Here is an 18482-nt window from a genome sequence, read left to right as displayed (position 1 = left end):
TAAGCTAAGAGTCCATCTTAGCGCAGGGTGAATGTAGTAATCTGGTTTGGTTTACTTTAGCCAGCTTTTTTCCCCTCAATATCGTTCAGTAACGCTAAATACAGAATAATTTAGCGACAAAAACAATTCTACGCAGTACATCTCTGTCCCCATTTATCTTCAGTGTAAAATGCTTCAAAAGAAACGGTGTCGTAGTGATCTGCTAATTATATGATATACGAGACAAAATCCCAGCTGCAGAAACAGGTACGAGTAAACCATTAGCGTAGCCGAGAGAACTAGAGTAGTGCTAGCCAGATCTTTTGATGTTATGTTTTACCCTCTATTAAACGTCACATCGATGTTCGGTAGTCATAGTGTTAAATATAAAGCGTGCTAAGTGCTGCTGCCGACTATTGCAAACGCTCACGCTAGTGTGCTGGACGCAGTCGTGCTAGCTAGCTTACTGCGTACAGTATGAATTAGCTTGAGATAGCTAGCTAACAATCCAAGCAAGTTAGTGAAACCCCAGTGGAATTCGGCAAAGTTAGTTAGTTAGCCAGGTAGTGTGGGGTTCATTTGTAAAATTGCGAATGATTACTATTTCCTCTTATCGGTGTGTTTTCTGATGTTTACACCACTGTGTTTTGTTTTGTTTTGTACGTTCAGTGATCCCTGTGTATTAAAAGCACAGTGATCTTTCCTTTAGTTGGTTGTGATGGTTGTGCGTGACTCCTGATTAGCCAAGTGTCTCTTTTCAAATCCTCTTTTCAAATCCTCAAACTGTAGAGCAGTGAAGTGAAGTGACTCACCATATCACAAATTTAGAACAATAACAAAAAGGTTTTCATGGTGTTAAAAACACGAGAAAAGCTTATTTTAAACTTCCATTTACTGGATAAGAGCTAGCCTGATTATTTAATCTCTGTGGGGTTCTTGGGGGATTTTTGAGAAGTTTTGATTCTTCCTGTGATGCAAATTTGATTTCAGGCTGATGTTCTGAGCTTCTCTCAGGAACAACACTCATAAGACAAGACAGCAATCAGGTAACACACTTAACTACATGATAAACTATTTCTGGGTTGGTTTGTTTTTTTGCAGTTAAAAAACCGTCATCGGGATATAAAAGGTTACCTACACTAGTTTATGACTGTTTTAACTCATTACTAATCATAACATTTCTTCCAGTTAAATATGTAATGTGTTTATATTGTTTATATATCATATAGTACGTGATTATGTTCTTCTCATAAAAGTGTTCTAACCCTTAATTAAATGCGTTTAAATCTAAACGAATCATCAAGATATATTTAGAATTTTGTCACTGGATTAACACGGTAAAAGGATTCGAATAGAAATGGCACAAAAACAGGTTTTCATTTCCGACGCTAATTCTGAAATCTTGCGTATAACTTTGACTATATCCCTATCCATCCGATCTTTTTTTTTTTTTGCTTTGATAATCATTCATGAACTCGAGCATGTCATTAAAAAAAAATACACAAAAAAATATTCTTTTTATTTTTAAATCACTTAGCAGGAACTTTTGGAATCTTTTCCTAAAGATTTTAGGATTAGGATTCTTGTTAATTGTAATTGTGATTGTAAAGAAATTAAGGTATTGTAATTATATGATGTACATATATATATATATATATATATATATATATATATGGAGAAACACTTTATGCCAAGGCCTGTGTGCCGGATCCGGTCCCATTAGAGGTTCTAATCTGGCCCGGAATAAACTCAACAAACTTAAGGCTACTAATGAATGCGCTAATGATGTAATTGTTTATTATCAAGTGAAAAGTTTCCGTTCCGTTTCAGCTCCAGGTTGTATCACTACAGAATGTGGGACAGTCAAGAGGGGAGTAAATACTTATGCAAGACACCGTATGGAAAAGCCGTACGTTACTGAAGTGACCTTTCCCTTCATACAACACCTATTTTGTTTTGGGTTTTTTTTTTGCAGGATGAAGTTGTCACTGTCCGTAGTGATCTGTTTAAGCCTGGCTTGGACTCACGCTCAGACCTCTGAGAGACCAAACTGTTACGAATGCGACGAAGATCACTTCTGCAACTGTTCTGCAAAGACTCTCCACAGGGTACCCATAGTTCCCGCCAACGTTCTTTCCCTCGACGTGTCCTTCAACGAGATTGAGTCCATTACTAAGATGGATCTGACCGCGTACACGGCGCTGAGAACGTTGAAGCTGCAGGAGAACGAGCTCAGCGCGATCCACAAAGACGCGTTTCATTCCCAGAGCAAACTGGAAGAACTCGATCTGTCGTTCAATGAACTGGAAAACATTTCTTCGCTGTGGTTCTCTTCGCTTCGGTCTCTGAAACATCTGAACATCTTGGGAAACCGATACACGACCTTGGGATCCGTCGGCCTGTTCCAGTTTGTTGAGAATCCTGCACTGAGGACGTTACGATTCGGCAACCCTTCGATCGAGCACGTCAGACGGAACATGTTGAATAAGATCAGACAGCTGGATGAGCTGACGTTTGTCGGCGGAAAGTTAAGCTCCTACGAGAGCGGAAGTTTCAAGACAGCTCAACCCATCAGGGTGGTTTCTCTCAGCCTTCAGGGGTTGTTTCAGGATGATCCGGCGCTCGTATCAAAGATCCTTCGAGACGTTTCTCACCCTGAGACATCACTGACCGTCAGAGATGTTTCGCTGGAGACAAGAGAACCCATACAACCCTTTAAAGAGGTCAGAGAAGGCTGTACCAGACGGCTGACCTTTCAAAACACAAGCACGACTGATGAGGGAGTCACCCACCTTCTAGAAGTTTTAGACGGCTCGCCGATGTCATACCTCGGTCTTGAGGATATCCATCTCGTAGGCAAGGGTTCGTGGGAAAAAGCACGGTGGACACACTTCGAAAACCTGCACACACTGTTCCTCCGCAACGTAGAAATCCAGGGCTTCTTCAGATTCAGCAGCATGATACAGTTAGCGTTTCTGTTGAAGCACCTCACCAAGATCTCCGTCGTCAATGCCACCGTTTTCGTTATTCCCTGCAGCACCACCTATTTTCTACAAAAGGTGGAGTACTTGGACTTGAGCCAAAATCTCCTATCAGATATCACCATTCAGGAATCCTTGTGCGACGGTGACTGCAAGATGCGCGATCTGCACACGCTCAACGTCAGTCACAACTCGCTGAAATCCCTCCACCTCGTGTCCCGCCTGGTCACACGTCTCCACAGGCTTACGTCACTAGACGTGAGTCACAATGACTTTCTGAAGATGCCAGAGAGTTGCAGTTGGCCTGCGAGTCTCAGGTTTATGAATCTCTCTGCTACAAAACTTCATCGCATAACTCCGTGCCTACCTGTGAGCCTGACCGTTCTGGATTTGAGCCAAAATTACCTCTCGGAGTTCCACCAGCATCTTCCCAACCTCATGGAGCTCTGGCTTACAGGGAACAGGTTCATTTCGCTCCCGGAAGGTGGATGGTTTCCAAGCCTATGGACGTTGCTCATTCAAAGCAACACGTTGAACATGTTCAATAAAAGCGACCTGATGGCGTTCCAGTCTCTCCAGGTCTTGGAAGCTGGTCGGAACAATTTTGTTTGCAGCTGTGACTTTGTAGAGTTCTTTACAGGTCGTATTGACCACTTGATCACTCTGAGGGACGGACATCGTTCCTACGTGTGTGACTCTCCTTTCACGTTAAGGGGCCGTACGGTCGATAACGCCCGGCTGTCAGTCTTCGAGTGCCACATGATCCTGTCCGTATCCGTGCTCTGCTCTGTGATCGTTCTCGTCCTAATCGCCATTGGGGTCACCTGCTACAAGCTTCACGTCTTATGGTATCTACAGATGACGTTGGCGTGGTTAAAAGCGAAAAGTAAACCGGCCGTACGCAGCAGAGGCGCCGATCTCTGCTACGATGCTTTCGTATCGTACAGCCAGCACGACGCGGAGTGGGTCGAAGAAATCCTAGTGCCGAAGTTAGAGAGTTCGGAACCTCCGGTCACTCTGTGTCTTCACAAGCGAGACTTCCTTCCCGGCCGCTGGATCGTCGACAACATCATCGAGTCCATAGAAAGTAGCCACCGGACTCTCTTCGTCCTGTCGGAGAACTTCGTGACGAGCGAGTGGTGCCGCTACGAGCTGGACTTCTCGCATTTCCGGATCGTCGACGAGCACAACGATTCGGCCGTCCTGATCCTGCTGGAGCCGATCGCCAAGGAGACGATTCCCAAGCGTTTCTGCAAGCTGCGCAAAATCATGAACTCCACCACGTACCTCGAGTGGCCTCACGACGAAGAAAAGCGAGAGGTATTCTGGCAGAACCTCCGAGCTGCGCTCAAGAGGGAGCACCGCTGATCCGTCACGGGGCGCGCCTTCGTCAGATCGGACACCGATTCTGCATTTCATTTTGTCCAGAATTAAGGTTCTGAATGATGTCAATGTAGAAGAATTCTACAGTTTAATCTAATGTAAAGATTAGACTTATCTCAAATTTAGACTCAACCTCTGTCTCAAATCTGATTCAGATCGGCTCTCAATAAAGAAACCTTTTATCCATTTAAGGATCGTTTGCAACAGGGGCTTTCCTTTTATTGTCAGCTTCCTCATAAAATAGAGAACATACCACACACACACACACACACACTCACACTCACACACACACACACACACACACACCTTATGAGTAATTCTTCTGTTATTTCCTCAGTGGTAAATTCTACATGATAGTTAGAATTGTAGTCTCTTTTATTTTAATATGATTTACATTGCAGTTTTAATTCACGTGTTAACATCTAGTGCACTATTTTGACACACTATCAAGTGTATAAATACGTAGTTTGCTTAACATCTAGTGCACTATTTTGACACCCTATCGAGTGTAGAAGTACGTAGTTTGCTCACCATCTAGTGCACTATTTTGGCACACTAATGAGTGTAGAAATACGTAGTTTGCTCACCATCTAGTGCACTATTTTGACACACTATCGAGTGTAGAAGTACGTAGTTTGCTCACCATCTAGTACACTATTTTGGCACACTATCGAGTGTAGAAATACGTAGTTTGCTTAACATCTAGGGCACTATTTTAGCACACTATTGAGTGTAGAAGTACGTAGTTTGCTTAGCATCTAGGGCACTATTTTAGCACACTATTGAGTGTAGAAGTACGTAGTTTGCTTAACATCTAGTGCACTATTTTGACACACTAATGAGTGTAGAAATACGTAGTTTGCTCACCATCTAGTGCACTATTTTGACACACTATCGAGTGTAGAAGTACGTAGTTTGCTCACCATCTAGTGCACTATTTTGACACACTATCGAGTGTAGAAGTACGTAGTTTGCTCACCATCTAGTGCACTATTTTGACACACTATCGAGTGTAGAAGTACGTAGTTTGCTCACCATCTAGTACACTATTTTGGCACACTATCGAGTGTAGAAATACGTAGTTTGCTTAACATCTAGTGCACTATTTTAGCACAATATCGAGTGTAGAAGTACGTAGTTTGCTTAACATCTAGTGCACTATTTTGGCACACTATCAAGTGTAGAAGTACGTAGTTTGCTTAACATCTAGTGCACTATTTTGGCACACTATCAAGTGTAGAAGTACGTAGTTTGCTTAACATCTAGTGCACTATTTTGACACACTATCAAGTGTATAAATACGTAGTTTGCTTAACATCTAGTGCACTATTTTAGCACAATATCGAGTGTAGAAGTACGTAGTTTGCTTAACATCTAGTGCACTATTTTGGCACACTATCAAGTGTAGAAGTACGTAGTTTGCTTAACATCTAGTGCACTATTTTGGCACACTATCAAGTGTAGAAGTACGTAGTTTGCTTAACATCTAGTGCACTATTTTGACACACTATCAAGTGTATAAATACGTAGTTTGCTTAACATCTAGTGCACTATTTTGACACCCTATCGAGTGTAGAAGTACGTAGTTTGCTCACCATCTAGTGCACTATTTTGGCACACTAATGAGTGTAGAAATACGTAGTTTGCTCACCATCTAGTGCACTATTTTGACACACTATCGAGTGTAGAAGTACGTAGTTTGCTCACCATCTAGTACACTATTTTGGCACACTATCGAGTGTAGAAATACGTAGTTTGCTTAACATCTAGGGCACTATTTTAGCACACTATTGAGTGTAGAAGTACGTAGTTTGCTTAGCATCTAGGGCACTATTTTAGCACACTATTGAGTGTAGAAGTACGTAGTTTGCTTAACATCTAGTGCACTATTTTGACACACTAATGAGTGTAGAAATACGTAGTTTGCTCACCATCTAGTGCACTATTTTGACACACTATCGAGTGTAGAAGTACGTAGTTTGCTCACCATCTAGTGCACTATTTTGACACACTATCGAGTGTAGAAGTACGTAGTTTGCTCACCATCTAGTACACTATTTTGGCACACTATCGAGTGTAGAAATACGTAGTTTGCTTAACATCTAGTGCACTATTTTAGCACAATATCGAGTGTAGAAGTACGTAGTTTGCTTAACATCTAGTGCACTATTTTGGCACACTATCAAGTGTAGAAGTACGTAGTTTGCTTAACATCTAGTGCACTATTTTGACACACTATCAAGTGTATAAATACGTAGTTTGCTTAACATCTAGTGCACTATTTTGACACCCTATCGAGTGTAGAAGTACGTAGTTTGCTCACCATCTAGTGCACTATTTTGGCACACTAATGAGTGTAGAAATACGTAGTTTGCTCACCATCTAGTGCACTATTTTGACACACTATCGAGTGTAGAAGTACGTAGTTTGCTCACCATCTAGTACACTATTTTGGCACACTATCGAGTGTAGAAATACGTAGTTTGCTTAACATCTAGGGCACTATTTTAGCACACTATTGAGTGTAGAAGTACGTAGTTTGCTTAGCATCTAGGGCACTATTTTAGCACACTATTGAGTGTAGAAGTACGTAGTTTGCTTAACATCTAGTGCACTATTTTGACACACTAATGAGTGTAGAAATACGTAGTTTGCTCACCATCTAGTGCACTATTTTGACACACTATCGAGTGTAGAAGTACGTAGTTTGCTCACCATCTAGTGCACTATTTTGACACACTATCGAGTGTAGAAGTACGTAGTTTGCTCACCATCTAGTACACTATTTTGGCACACTATCGAGTGTAGAAATACGTAGTTTGCTTAACATCTAGTGCACTATTTTAGCACAATATCGAGTGTAGAAGTACGTAGTTTGCTTAACATCTAGTGCACTATTTTGGCACACTATCAAGTGTAGAAGTACGTAGTTTGCTCACCATCTAGTGCACTATTTTGGCACGCTATCAAGTGTAGAAGTACGTAGTTTGCTTAACATCTAGTGCACTATTTTAGCACAATATCGAGTGTAGAAGTACGTAGTTTGCTTAACATCTAGTGCACTATTTTAACACAATATCGAGTGTAGAAGTATGTAGTTTGCTCACCATCTAGTGCACTATTTTGACACACTATCGAGTGTAGAAGTACGTAGTTTGCTCAACATCTAGTGCACTATTTTGACACACTATCGAGTGTAGAAGTACGTAGTTTGCTCAACATCTAGTGCACTATTTTGACACACTATCGAGTGTAGAAGTACGTAGTTTGCTCACCATCTAGTACACTATTTTGGCACACTATCGAGTGTAGAAATACGTAGTTTGCTTAACATCTAGTGCACTATTTTAGCACACTATTGAGTGTAGAAGTACGTAGTTTGCTTAACATCTAGTGCACTATTTTGGCACACTATCAAGTGTAGAAGTACGTAGTTTGCTCACCATCTAGTGCACTATTTTGGCACGCTATCAAGTGTAGAAGTACGTAGTTTGCTCACCATCTAGTGCACTATTTTGGCACACTATCGAGTGTAGAAGTACGTAGTTTGCTTAACATCCAGTGCACTATTTTAGCACAATATCGAGTGTAGAAGTACGTAGTTTGCTTAACATCTAGTGCACTATTTTAACACAATATCGAGTGTAGAAGTACGTAGTTTGCTCACCATCTAGTGCACTATTTTGACACACTATCGAGTGTAGAAGTACGTAGTTTGCTCAACATCTAGTGCACTATTTTGACACACTATCGAGTGTAGAAGTACGTAGTTTGCTCAACATCTAGTGCACTATTTTGACACACTATCGAGTGTAGAAGTACGTAGTTTGCTTAACATCTAGTGCACTATTTTAACACAATATCGAGTGTAGAAGTACGTAGTTTGCTCACCATCTAGTGCACTATTTTGACACACTATCGAGTGTAGAAGTACGTAGTTTGCTTAACATCTAGTGCACTATTTTGACACCCTATCAAGTGTATAAATACGTAGTTTGCTTAACATCTAGTGCACTATTTTGACACCCTATCAAGTGTATAAATACGTAGTTTGCTTAACATCTAGTGCACTATTTTAGCACGCTATCAAGTGTATAAATACGTAGTTTGCTCACCATCTAGTGCACTATTTTGGCACACTATCAAGTGTAGAAGTACGTAGTTTGCTCACCATCTAGTGCACTATTTTGACACACTATCGAGTGTAGAAGTACGTAGTTTGCTTAACATCTAGTGCACTATTTTGGCACACTATCGAGTGTAGAAGTACATAGCTTGCTCACCATCTAGTGCACTATTTTGGCACACTATCAAGTGTAGAAATACGTAGTTTGCTCACCATCTAGTGCACTATTTTGACACACTATCGAGTGTAGAAGTACGTAGTTTGCTTAACATCTAGTGCACTATTTTGACACACTATCGAGTGTAGAAGTACGTAGTTTGCTCAACATCTAGTGCACTATTTTGACACACTATCGAGTGTAGAAGTACGTAGTTTGCTCAACATCTAGTGCACTATTTTGGCACACTATCGAGTGTAGAAATACGTAGTTTGCTTAACATCTAGTGCACTATTTTAGCACACTATCGAGTGTAGAAGTACGTAGTTTGCTTAACATCTAGTGCACTATTTTGGCACACTATCGATTGTAGAAGTACGTAGTTTGCTCACCATCTAGTGCACTATTTTGACACACTATCAAGTGTAGAAGTACGTAGTTTGCTCACCATCTGGTGCACTATTTTGACACACTATCAAGTGTAGAAGTATATAGTTGACTTAACATCTAGTGCACTATTTTGGCACACTATCGAGTGTAGAAGTACGTAGTTTGCTTAACATCTAGTGCACTATTTTAGCACAATATCAAGTGTAGAAGTACGTAGTTTGCTCACCATCTAGTGCACTATTTTGGCACACTATCGAGTGTAGAAATACGTAGTTTGCTCAGCATCTAGTGCACTATTTTGGCACACTGTCGAGTGTAGAAGTACGTAGTTTGCTCACCATCTAGTGCACTATTTTGGCACACTGTCGAGTGTAGAAGTACGTAGTTTGCTCACCATCTAGTGCACTATTTTGGCACACTATCGAGTGTAGAAGTACGTAGTTTGCTCACCATCTAGTGCACTATTTTGACACACTATCAAGTGTAGAAGTACGTAGTTTGCTCACCATCTAGTGCACTATTTTGGCACACTATCAAGTGTAGAAGTACGTAGTTTGCTCACCATCTAGTGCACTATTTTGGCACACTATCAAGTGTAGAAGTACGTAGTTTGCTCACCATCTAGTGCACTATTTTGGCACACTATCAAGTGTAGAAGTACGTAGTTTGCTCACCATCTAGTGCACTATTTTGACACACTATCAAGTGTAGAAGTATATAGTTGACTTAACATCTAGTGCACTATTTTGGCACACTATCAAGTGTAGGAGTACGTAGTTTGCTCACCATCTAGTGCACTATTTTTGACACACTACCTAGTATGGAAGTATGCAATTTGCTCTACATTCAGTGCAGTATTATGATATATTATCTAGAAGGGAAGTATGCAGGTTTTTCTACAATCAAGTGCACTATATTCACACACTGTCTAGTGTGGAAGTACTGTATGCTATTTTCCCATTAGGTAGTGCACTAATTTTAATACTATCTAGTGTAGACATATGCAGGTTTGCCCCCTCATCTAGTGCACCGTTCTGGCACACTGTGTAGTGTTGAAGTATGCTGTATGCCCATTTTATTAGTGCACTGATTTGATATACTATCTAGCATGGAATTATGCAGGTTTGCCTGCAATCAAGTGCATTATTCTGGCATCCTACCTAGTATGGAAGTATGCCGATTTTCCTAACCATCTAGTGTAGAAGTATACTGTTTTCCCATTATTTAGTGCACTATTTTAGCATAGTATTTAGTGTGGAAGTATGCAAGTCGGCCCATTACATAGTGCATAGTATACTACAGTATTTTGAAACACTGTGGACAGAGAGAGAGAGAGAGAGAGAGAGAGAGAGATTAATTAAAGCTAGAATACTACGCCACCTGGTGGGCAATAAACTGTGTTCCACATAACTCTGTACTAATCATCTCACCACCATAAGCACTGACATTCCTTCACTACTACACTACTGTTCTATTTAGTACAGTGGTACACTTGTACGCACAGCATCCCATTAGGTAATGCACACACTATATAAGACAGACAGACAGACAGACAGACAAAATGCTAAGCGAAATGAAAATACTATGGCAGTGGAAGTAAGCCGTAGTGCACTATTCTGAGACACTATCTAGTGCGGAAGTGTGCTCTAGTGAGGTAGTGAACTATTTTGATATACTGTCTCGTGCGGAAGTGTGCAGGTTTGGCCGTTAGTCAGTGCACTATTCAACAGACGGGAGTGCGCATTTTGAGACCTGAACATTTGTAAAAACAACAACAACGACAACAAAATACATCATTCTTCGGATGTTTTCGTATACAAAACGGGGCGTGGTTTCTGTTTTTTTTTAGCCAACCACGGTGAAAGAGAAGGAGGGAAGGGGCGGAGCTTTCGCCTAACCGGGAAGCGGAGCGCGATCCGGAGCAGCGGAGCTGCTCTCTGCCTTCGAACGGAGATTTTCGGGGCATCGAGAATCACATCCCGGCCTCTCTCTCTCTCTCTTTCTCTCTCTTTTTTATAAGTAAACATTCTGGACATGGCCGACCCAGGAATGGACAATGATGCGGGGGGCGCGCGCGGTTTCGCGAGACAGGGCGCGCTGCGGCAGAAAAACGTGCACGAAGTGAAGGACCACAAGTTCATCGCGCGCTTCTTCAAGCAGCCCACCTTCTGCAGCCACTGCACCGACTTCATCTGGTGAGCGAGCTCTGCTGTGTGTGTGTGTGTGTGTGTGTTTCACTGCCTTCTTTGGTCGTTCACAGTATGTGCGTGCGCGTGCTATGACGGGCGTTCGTATGCGTATTGGTCTCTTTTTTTTTTTTTTTTTTTAAGTCTTTTTGCATTCGTGTGTGTGTGTGTGTGTGTGTGTGTGTGTGCGCGCGCGGTATGCGTGAGCGCGCATGAGCTGCCCGTGCTATATGTGTGACCCTCACACACTCCACACGCACAGCTGACACGCGCGATGTAAAAATGTAATTAATGAATTAAATCCAGAACCCCAAAACAAATCACACCTGATCGTTAGCGCGCGCCATGTCACATCTGCAGTGTCGCTACACGAAGAGCGCTCGTGCAGGCGGAACAGGATGGAGAAATGATCTCGCGCTTCTGCACTGCGGTTTGCACCACCGAACAATTTTTTTTTAATGGTTCGCGATTTTTTTTAAACATCGGATCGACTCATAGCGTAACACACACACATCCACCCACGCACACACACACACACACACACACACACACGTTACAGAGACCTGTAGCTGCATGCTCGTCTTCTCTTATCTTGCGCACAGACGGGTCAAACATCTGGCTGTGTGTGTGTGTGTGTGTGTGTGTGTGTGTGTGTGTGAGAGTGAGTTATAGATCTGCATTACATACACAGCAGGGTTTCTCAAAGGTTCTTTGCTGAACGGTTCTAGCTTCATAAGGAGGGTCTAATTGGAAAATGTAATAAAAGCTACACCCTGTAATGTAAGGTTCTATGTAGAATCTCTGTTCTGTGTTCTCTTTGTGTGGGGTTCTTTATGTAGAACTTTAAAACCGAGGGTTTGTCTGGAGTTCTTTGGATGGTTTGGACTCAGGTTCTTCTCAGACATTTAAACGAAAGCAAACTTTCCGTAATGTAGAGGTTCTGTGTAAAACCTTACAGCAGACGGGTTCTCTTTGGATAATGATTATATGTTCATAAACAGGTTCTTCTTCAGAAATTGTATTGAAAGCTAAACTTTCTGATACTAGGATCCTTTACACCAGAGGGTTTACACCAGAGGGTTTACAGGAGGGGGTTTACACCAGAGGGTTTACACCAGAGGGTTTACAGGAGGGGGTTTACACCAGAGGGTTTACAGGAGGGGGTTTACACCAGAGGGTTTATAGGAGGGGGTTTACACCAGGGGGTTTACACCAGAGGGTTTACAGGAGGGGGTTTACAGGAGAGGGTTTACACCAGAGGGTTTACAGGAGGGGGTTTACACCAGAGGGTTTACAGGAGGGGGTTTACACCAGAGGGTTTACAGGAGGGGGTTTACGATAGAGTTTACAGGAGGGGGTTTACACCAGAGGGTTTACAGGAGGGGGTTTACACCAGAGGGTTTACAGGAGGGGGTTTACACCAGAGGGTTTACACCAGAGGGTTTACAGGAGGGGGTTTACATCAGAGGGTTTACAGGAGGGGGTTTACACCAGAGAGTTTACAGGAGGGGGTTTACACCAGAGGGTTTACAGGAGGGGGTTTACACCAGAGGGTTTACACCAGAGGGTTTACAGGAGAGGGTTTACACCAGAGGGTTTACAGGAGGGGGTTTACACCAGAGGGTTTACAGGAGGGGGTTTACGATAGAGTTTACAGGAGGGGGTTTACACCAGAGGGTTTACAGGAGGGGGTTTACACCAGAGGGTTTACACCAGAGGGTTTACAGGAGGGGGTTTACGATAGAGTTTACAGGAGGGGGTTTACACCAGAGGGTTTACAGGAGGGGGTTTACGAAAGAGTTTACAGGAGGGGGTTTACACCAGAGGATTTACAGGAGGGGGTTTACACCAGAGGATTTACAGGAGGGGGGTTACACCAGAGGGTTTACAGGAGGGGGTTTACACCAGAGGGTTTACAGGAGGGGGTTTACATCAGAGGGTTTACAGGAGGGGGTTTACACCAGAGGGTTTACACCAGAGGGTTTACACCAGAGGGTTTACAGGAGAGGGTTTACACCAGAGGGTTTGCAGGAGAGGGTTTACACCAGAGGATTTACAGGAGGGGGTTTACACCAGAGGATTTACAGGAGGGGGTTTACGAAAGAGTTTACAGGAGGGGGTTTACACCAGAGGATTTACAGGAGGGGGTTTACGCCAGAGGGTTTACAGGAGGGGGGTTACACCAGAGGGTTTACAGGAGGGGGTTTACACCAGAGGATTTACAGGAGGGGGTTTACACCAGAGGATTTACAGGAGGGGGTTTACGAAAGAGTTTACAGGAGGGGGTTTACACCAGAGGATTTACAGGAGGGGGTTTACGCCAGAGGGTTTACAGGAGGGGGTTTATGAGAGTTTACAGGAGGGGGTTTACGAAAGAGTTTACAGGAGGGGGTTTACACCAGAGGGTTTACAGGAGGGGGTTTATGAAAGAGTTTACAGGAGGGGGTTTACACCAGAGGGTTTACAGGAGGGGGTTTACACCAGAGGATTTACAGGAGGGGGTTTACGAAAGAGTTTACAGGAGGGGGTTTACACCAGAGGATTTACAGGAGGGGGTTTACACCAGAGGATTTACAGGAGGGGGTTTACGAAAGAGTTTACAGGAGGGGGTTTACACCAGAGGATTTACAGGAGGGGGTTTACGCCAGAGGGTTTACAGGAGGGGGTTTATGAGAGTTTACAGGAGGGGGTTTACGAAAGAGTTTACAGGAGGGGGTTTACACCAGAGGGTTTACAGGAGGGGGTTTACGAAAGAGTTTACAGGAGGGGGTTTACACCAGAGGGTTTACAGGAGGGGGTTTACACCAGAGGGTTTACAGGAGGGGGTTTACGAAAGAGTTTACAGGAGGGGGTTTACACCAGAGGGTTTACAGGAGGGGGTTTACGAAAGAGTTTACAGGAGGGGGGTTACGAAAGAGTTTACAGGAGGGGGTTTATGAAGGAGTTTACAGGAGGGGGTTTACACCAGAGGATTTGCAGGAGGGGGTTTACACCAGAGGGTTTACAGGAGGGGGTTTATGAGAGTTTACAGGAGGGGGTTTACGATAGAGTTTACAGGAGGGGGTTTACACCAGAGGGTTTACAGGAGGGGGTTTATGAAAGAGTTTACAGGAGGGGGTTTATGAAAGAGTTTACAGGAGGGCGTTTACACCAGAGGGTTTACAGGAGGGGGTTTACACCAGAGGGTTTACAGGAAGGGGTTTACGAAAGAGTTTACAGGAGGGGGTTTACACCAGAGGGTTTACAGGAGGGGGTTTACGAAAGAGTTTACAGGAGGGGGTTTACACCAGAGGGTTTACAGGAGGGTGTTTACACCAGAGGATTTATGGAGGGGGTTTATGAAGGAGTTTACAGGAGGGCGTTTACACCAGAGGGTTTACAGGAGGGGGTTTACGAAAGAGTTTACAGGAGGGTGTGTACACCAGAGGGTTTACAGGAGGGGGTTTACGAAGGTTTACCAGCAAAGGTTTACACCAGAGGGTTTACGCGAGAGAGTTTCTCAAGGGTTTCCTGTGTGTTCTACAGAGAACCTTGCTACAGACCGTGTCTTTGACTGGTTAGAGATTCAATCTTGCTATTGAGGGTATAGAAAGCGAAACCCTCAGTTATAAGAACTTTAAGGTTTCTTCTATTGTGTGTGTATGTGTGAGAGAGAGAGAGAGAACAGTACGTGCTGAAATCTAACTCCCTCGTTTCTCTTGCAGGGGTTTTGGTAAGCAGGGCTTCCAGTGCCAAGGTAAGACACAGGATGAATGATTGACAGTTGAGTGTGTGTGTGTGTGTATGAGTGTGAGGGAGAAAGAGCGAAAGAGAGAGACGGGTAGTGTGGGAGAGAGACGGGTAGTGTAGGAGAGAGACGGGTAGTGTCACGAGACCGGGTCATTAGCGTGTGCGGAACACCGAAGACGTCTGGGTTTGAGATCAGAAGATGGAGATGAGACGAGAGTTCAGGATTTCAGTTTTTGTTTCCTGGTGTTTACGTCTAGACGTGTTACACAACATGAAACACACAACCTTCTGTATCAGAACACACCATTTTTAGGTGAGCAAAAGTATAGGAACAGATCAGTCTTGAAGTAAATGCTCAGTTGGGTGAAGGTCTGGTGATGGACTTGTCCAGTCTAAAACCTTCCACTTTTCCCCCTGATGAAGTCCTGTGTTGGGGATGTTCCTGTGTGAAATTTGAAGCTTTGGAAGCTGATGTGTTGGAGCAGATTGCAGGAGGTGAGAGAGAGAGAGAGAGAGAGAGAGAGAGAGAGAGAGAGAGATGGACAGACTAAAGCACTAAAGCACTGCTGCATCGCTCACTATGTGTAGGTAAAGATGATGAAGTCAGGGTTAAATACCACTGCACCTCTATCAGAACAGCATTGTGGGTAATGTAGGAAATGGTTATCCAAAGAGAAAATACATCGTGTCCGTTTCATTCCAAAATCTTGGGCGTCTTTAATCCTGCTGCAGGTTTGTGATTTTAAAGAGACTGAAGTTTTAAAAATTTCAAATCTCAACTCGACTCCATCAGTAAAGTTCACACACAGCACAAGGTTAATAATTCACTGCTTTCCCAAACACACGCATGCAGTATGTGTCACTTTCACTGCTCTGTGTGTGTGTGTGTGTGTGTGTGTGTTAGCACTCTAACAGAACCACAACAGTTATTCACCACTTCATTTCCCAGGCAAATGTCCAGTCCCAGGCTCAGGCTCAGCCTCAGCAGCAGTGCAGGGAGAATTTGGTTGCAGAACTCGGCAGCTAGCCAGAATATTTTATTGTACGGATACTGTTTCACTAACTGATCGTAAAAATGCCACAGTTTTTAAATAATGTCCTCTTTTAAATAGAAAGACAGAGACGCATCCCAGAAGACCTGCAGATGTAATTTCAGATGAAGTTCTACATGTTCTGGCAACAAAAATCTATTCTTTTATTTAATTAACGTTTGTCTTGCAGTGAAATATTTTGCACCTTCAAATGGGAAATCCAGGGGTTGTGAATCTCGCTCTGTCAGACAGTACGGTGTGTAGTACACGAGACAATAACGATACGGTTAGACAGGTAAAGATCTGATGCTCTTCAATTCACTACTCACTACTCAATTCACTACAGCTCCTATTGGATTCGATTCAGCTCTGACAGCATTCGATTCAGCTCCTATAGGATTCGATTCAGCTCCTATAGGATTCGATTCAGCTCCTATAGGATTCGATTCAACTCCTATAGGATTCGATTCAGCTCCTATAGGATTCAATTCAGCTCCTGTAGGATTCAATTCAGCTGTGACAGCATTCGATTCAGCTCCTATAGGATTCCATTCAGCTCCTATAGGATTCGATTCAGCTCTTACAGGATTCGACTCAGCTCTTACAGTAATCGATTCAGCTCCTACAGTAATCGATTCAGCTCCTATTGGATTTATTCAGCTTCTATTGGATTTGATCCAGCTCTGGCAGAATTTGAATTAGCTCTGATAGGATTCAATTCAGCAACGCTAGGATGTGATTTGGCTCTAATAAGAATCGATTCAGCTCATACAGGATTCAGTTCAGCTCATATAGGATTCGATTCAGCTCTGGCAGTATTTGACTCAGCTCTGGCAGTATTTGACTCAGCTCTGATAGGATTTGATTCAGCACGACTAGGATGTGATTTGACTCTAATAGGATTTGACTGAGTACCAACAGGATTCGACTCAACTCTGACGGGATTCAATTCAGCTCTGACAGGATTCAATTCAGCTCCTATAGGATTCGATTCAGCTCTGACAGGATTCGACTCAGCTCTGATAGGATTTGATTCAGCACCACTAGGATGTGATTTGACTCTAATAGGATTTGACTGAGTCCTGACAGGATTCGACTCAGCTCTGACGGGATTCAATTCAGCTCTGACAGGATTCAATTCAGCTCCTATAGGATTCGATTCAGCTCTGACAGGATTCGACTCAGCTCTGATAGGATTTGATTCAGCACCACTAGGATGTGATTTGACTCTAATAGGATTTGACTGAGTCCTGACAGGATTCGACTCAGCTCTGACGGGATTCAATTCAGCGCTGACAGGATTTCGATTCAGCTCTGACAAGATTTGGTTCAGCTCCTATAGGATCCGATTCAGCTCTGGCAGAATTCAATTCAGTTCTGACAGGATTTGATTCAGCTCCTATAGGATCCGATTCAGCTCTGGCAGGATTCAATTCAGTTCTGACAGGATTTGATTCAGCTCCTATAGGATCCGATTCAGCTCTGGCAGGATTCAATTCAGTTCTGACAGGATCCGATTCAGCTCCTATAGAATCAAGATTCAGCTCCTGTAGGATTCGATTCAGCTCCTATAGGATTCGATTCAGCTCTGGCAGGATTCGATTCAGCTATGACAGGATTCGATTCAGCTCTGATTGGATTTGATTCAGCTCTGACAGGATCTGGTTCAGCTCCGATAGACTTTTCTATTTAATAAAAACATATCATCATATCCCCCAGCCCTATCTCGCAGGCCCTAATATGCCACCATGCAGAAGGAATATTTTTGTATAAAACATAAATGAGTAAATGGTTTACGAGTGCTTATTAGATGTGCAGCTAAAAAGACTGTTGTGTCTTGTGGTTTATTTTTGTGCTTTTTGGATATATATAAAATGGCGCGTTTGACTCGAGTACCTGTGACAAAATGTCCTACAAGTCTGCTTTGAATAGCTCTGGATTACGAGTCAGAACAGGTACAGAACGCGTGAGAGAATGAGGAAGTGGCCGAACGGAGAGAACGAGGGATTTGGGGAAATGGGAGTGGTGGTACAGAGCCAGTGAGAATCTGATATCGTGACAAATAAAATGGCTCAGCGTGTTAAAGACTTTTTTTGGTCGTAAGTAGGTTAGGTCAGGTCTTTATTATTAGTGAAGAGACTGTGTCTGGTTTGATAAATATACAGTAGTCTGATAAAGTGTTTCTAAAACAAATGCTTAGAGAGAGAAGACTGGACCGCACGGTGTTGCGTTCCTTTGAGGATGTTCTGCTCCATGTTGACATCACACAAGTTGTGAAGATTTGTCAGCTGAACGTTTATCTCCCGTTCTACCACGCCCCAGCGGTGCTCTGGGGAAGCCACTGAACTCATGGAACCGGTTTGAGACGACTTTGTGGCGTTACCGTGCTTCAGGAATACCCGTTATAAGATGGTAAATCCAGACGATGCTGGATTGGTTTGAAGGGTTTCAGTGTGTGACAAGAAAACATTCCCCACAGCATTACACCGCCACCACCAGCCTGAAGTGTGCACACCCCGG

General features: G+C 43.2%; 2 protein-coding genes across 3 annotated transcripts in view; both read left to right on the top strand.

The window, feature by feature from the left end:
• Nucleotides 1–813: 813 nt before the first annotated feature.
• Nucleotides 814–4685, top strand: tlr2 (toll-like receptor 2). The gene is given in 3 exon segments (XM_053615444.1): nucleotides 814–1025; nucleotides 1955–4158; nucleotides 4161–4685. Coding segments are annotated over 2 exon segments (2445 nt in total). The 5' UTR covers nucleotides 814–1025; nucleotide 1955; the 3' UTR covers nucleotides 4403–4685.
• Nucleotides 4686–10587: 5902 nt separating this feature from the next.
• The window catches only part of prkcba (protein kinase C, beta a), a 28297-nt gene continuing 20402 nt past the window's right edge, over nucleotides 10588–18482 (top strand). Inside the window, exons 1-2 of one of the 2 annotated variants that reach the window (XM_053615446.1) lie at nucleotides 10588–11211; nucleotides 14907–14938. In XM_053615446.1, the coding sequence (XP_053471421.1) occupies nucleotides 11051–11211; nucleotides 14907–14938 (193 nt within the window). In that variant the 5' untranslated portion in view covers nucleotides 10588–11050. The remainder of the gene's footprint in view (nucleotides 11212–14906; nucleotides 14939–18482) is intronic. The other variant, XM_053615445.1, reaches the window with a different exon arrangement.

Source organism: Ictalurus furcatus, chromosome 26 (assembly GCF_023375685.1).
Source record: "Ictalurus furcatus strain D&B chromosome 26, Billie_1.0, whole genome shotgun sequence".
Lineage (NCBI taxonomy): Eukaryota > Metazoa > Chordata > Actinopteri > Siluriformes > Ictaluridae > Ictalurus > Ictalurus furcatus.
Note: the sequence above shows the minus strand (reverse complement) of the source record. Positions and strands in the feature narration are given on the sequence as shown.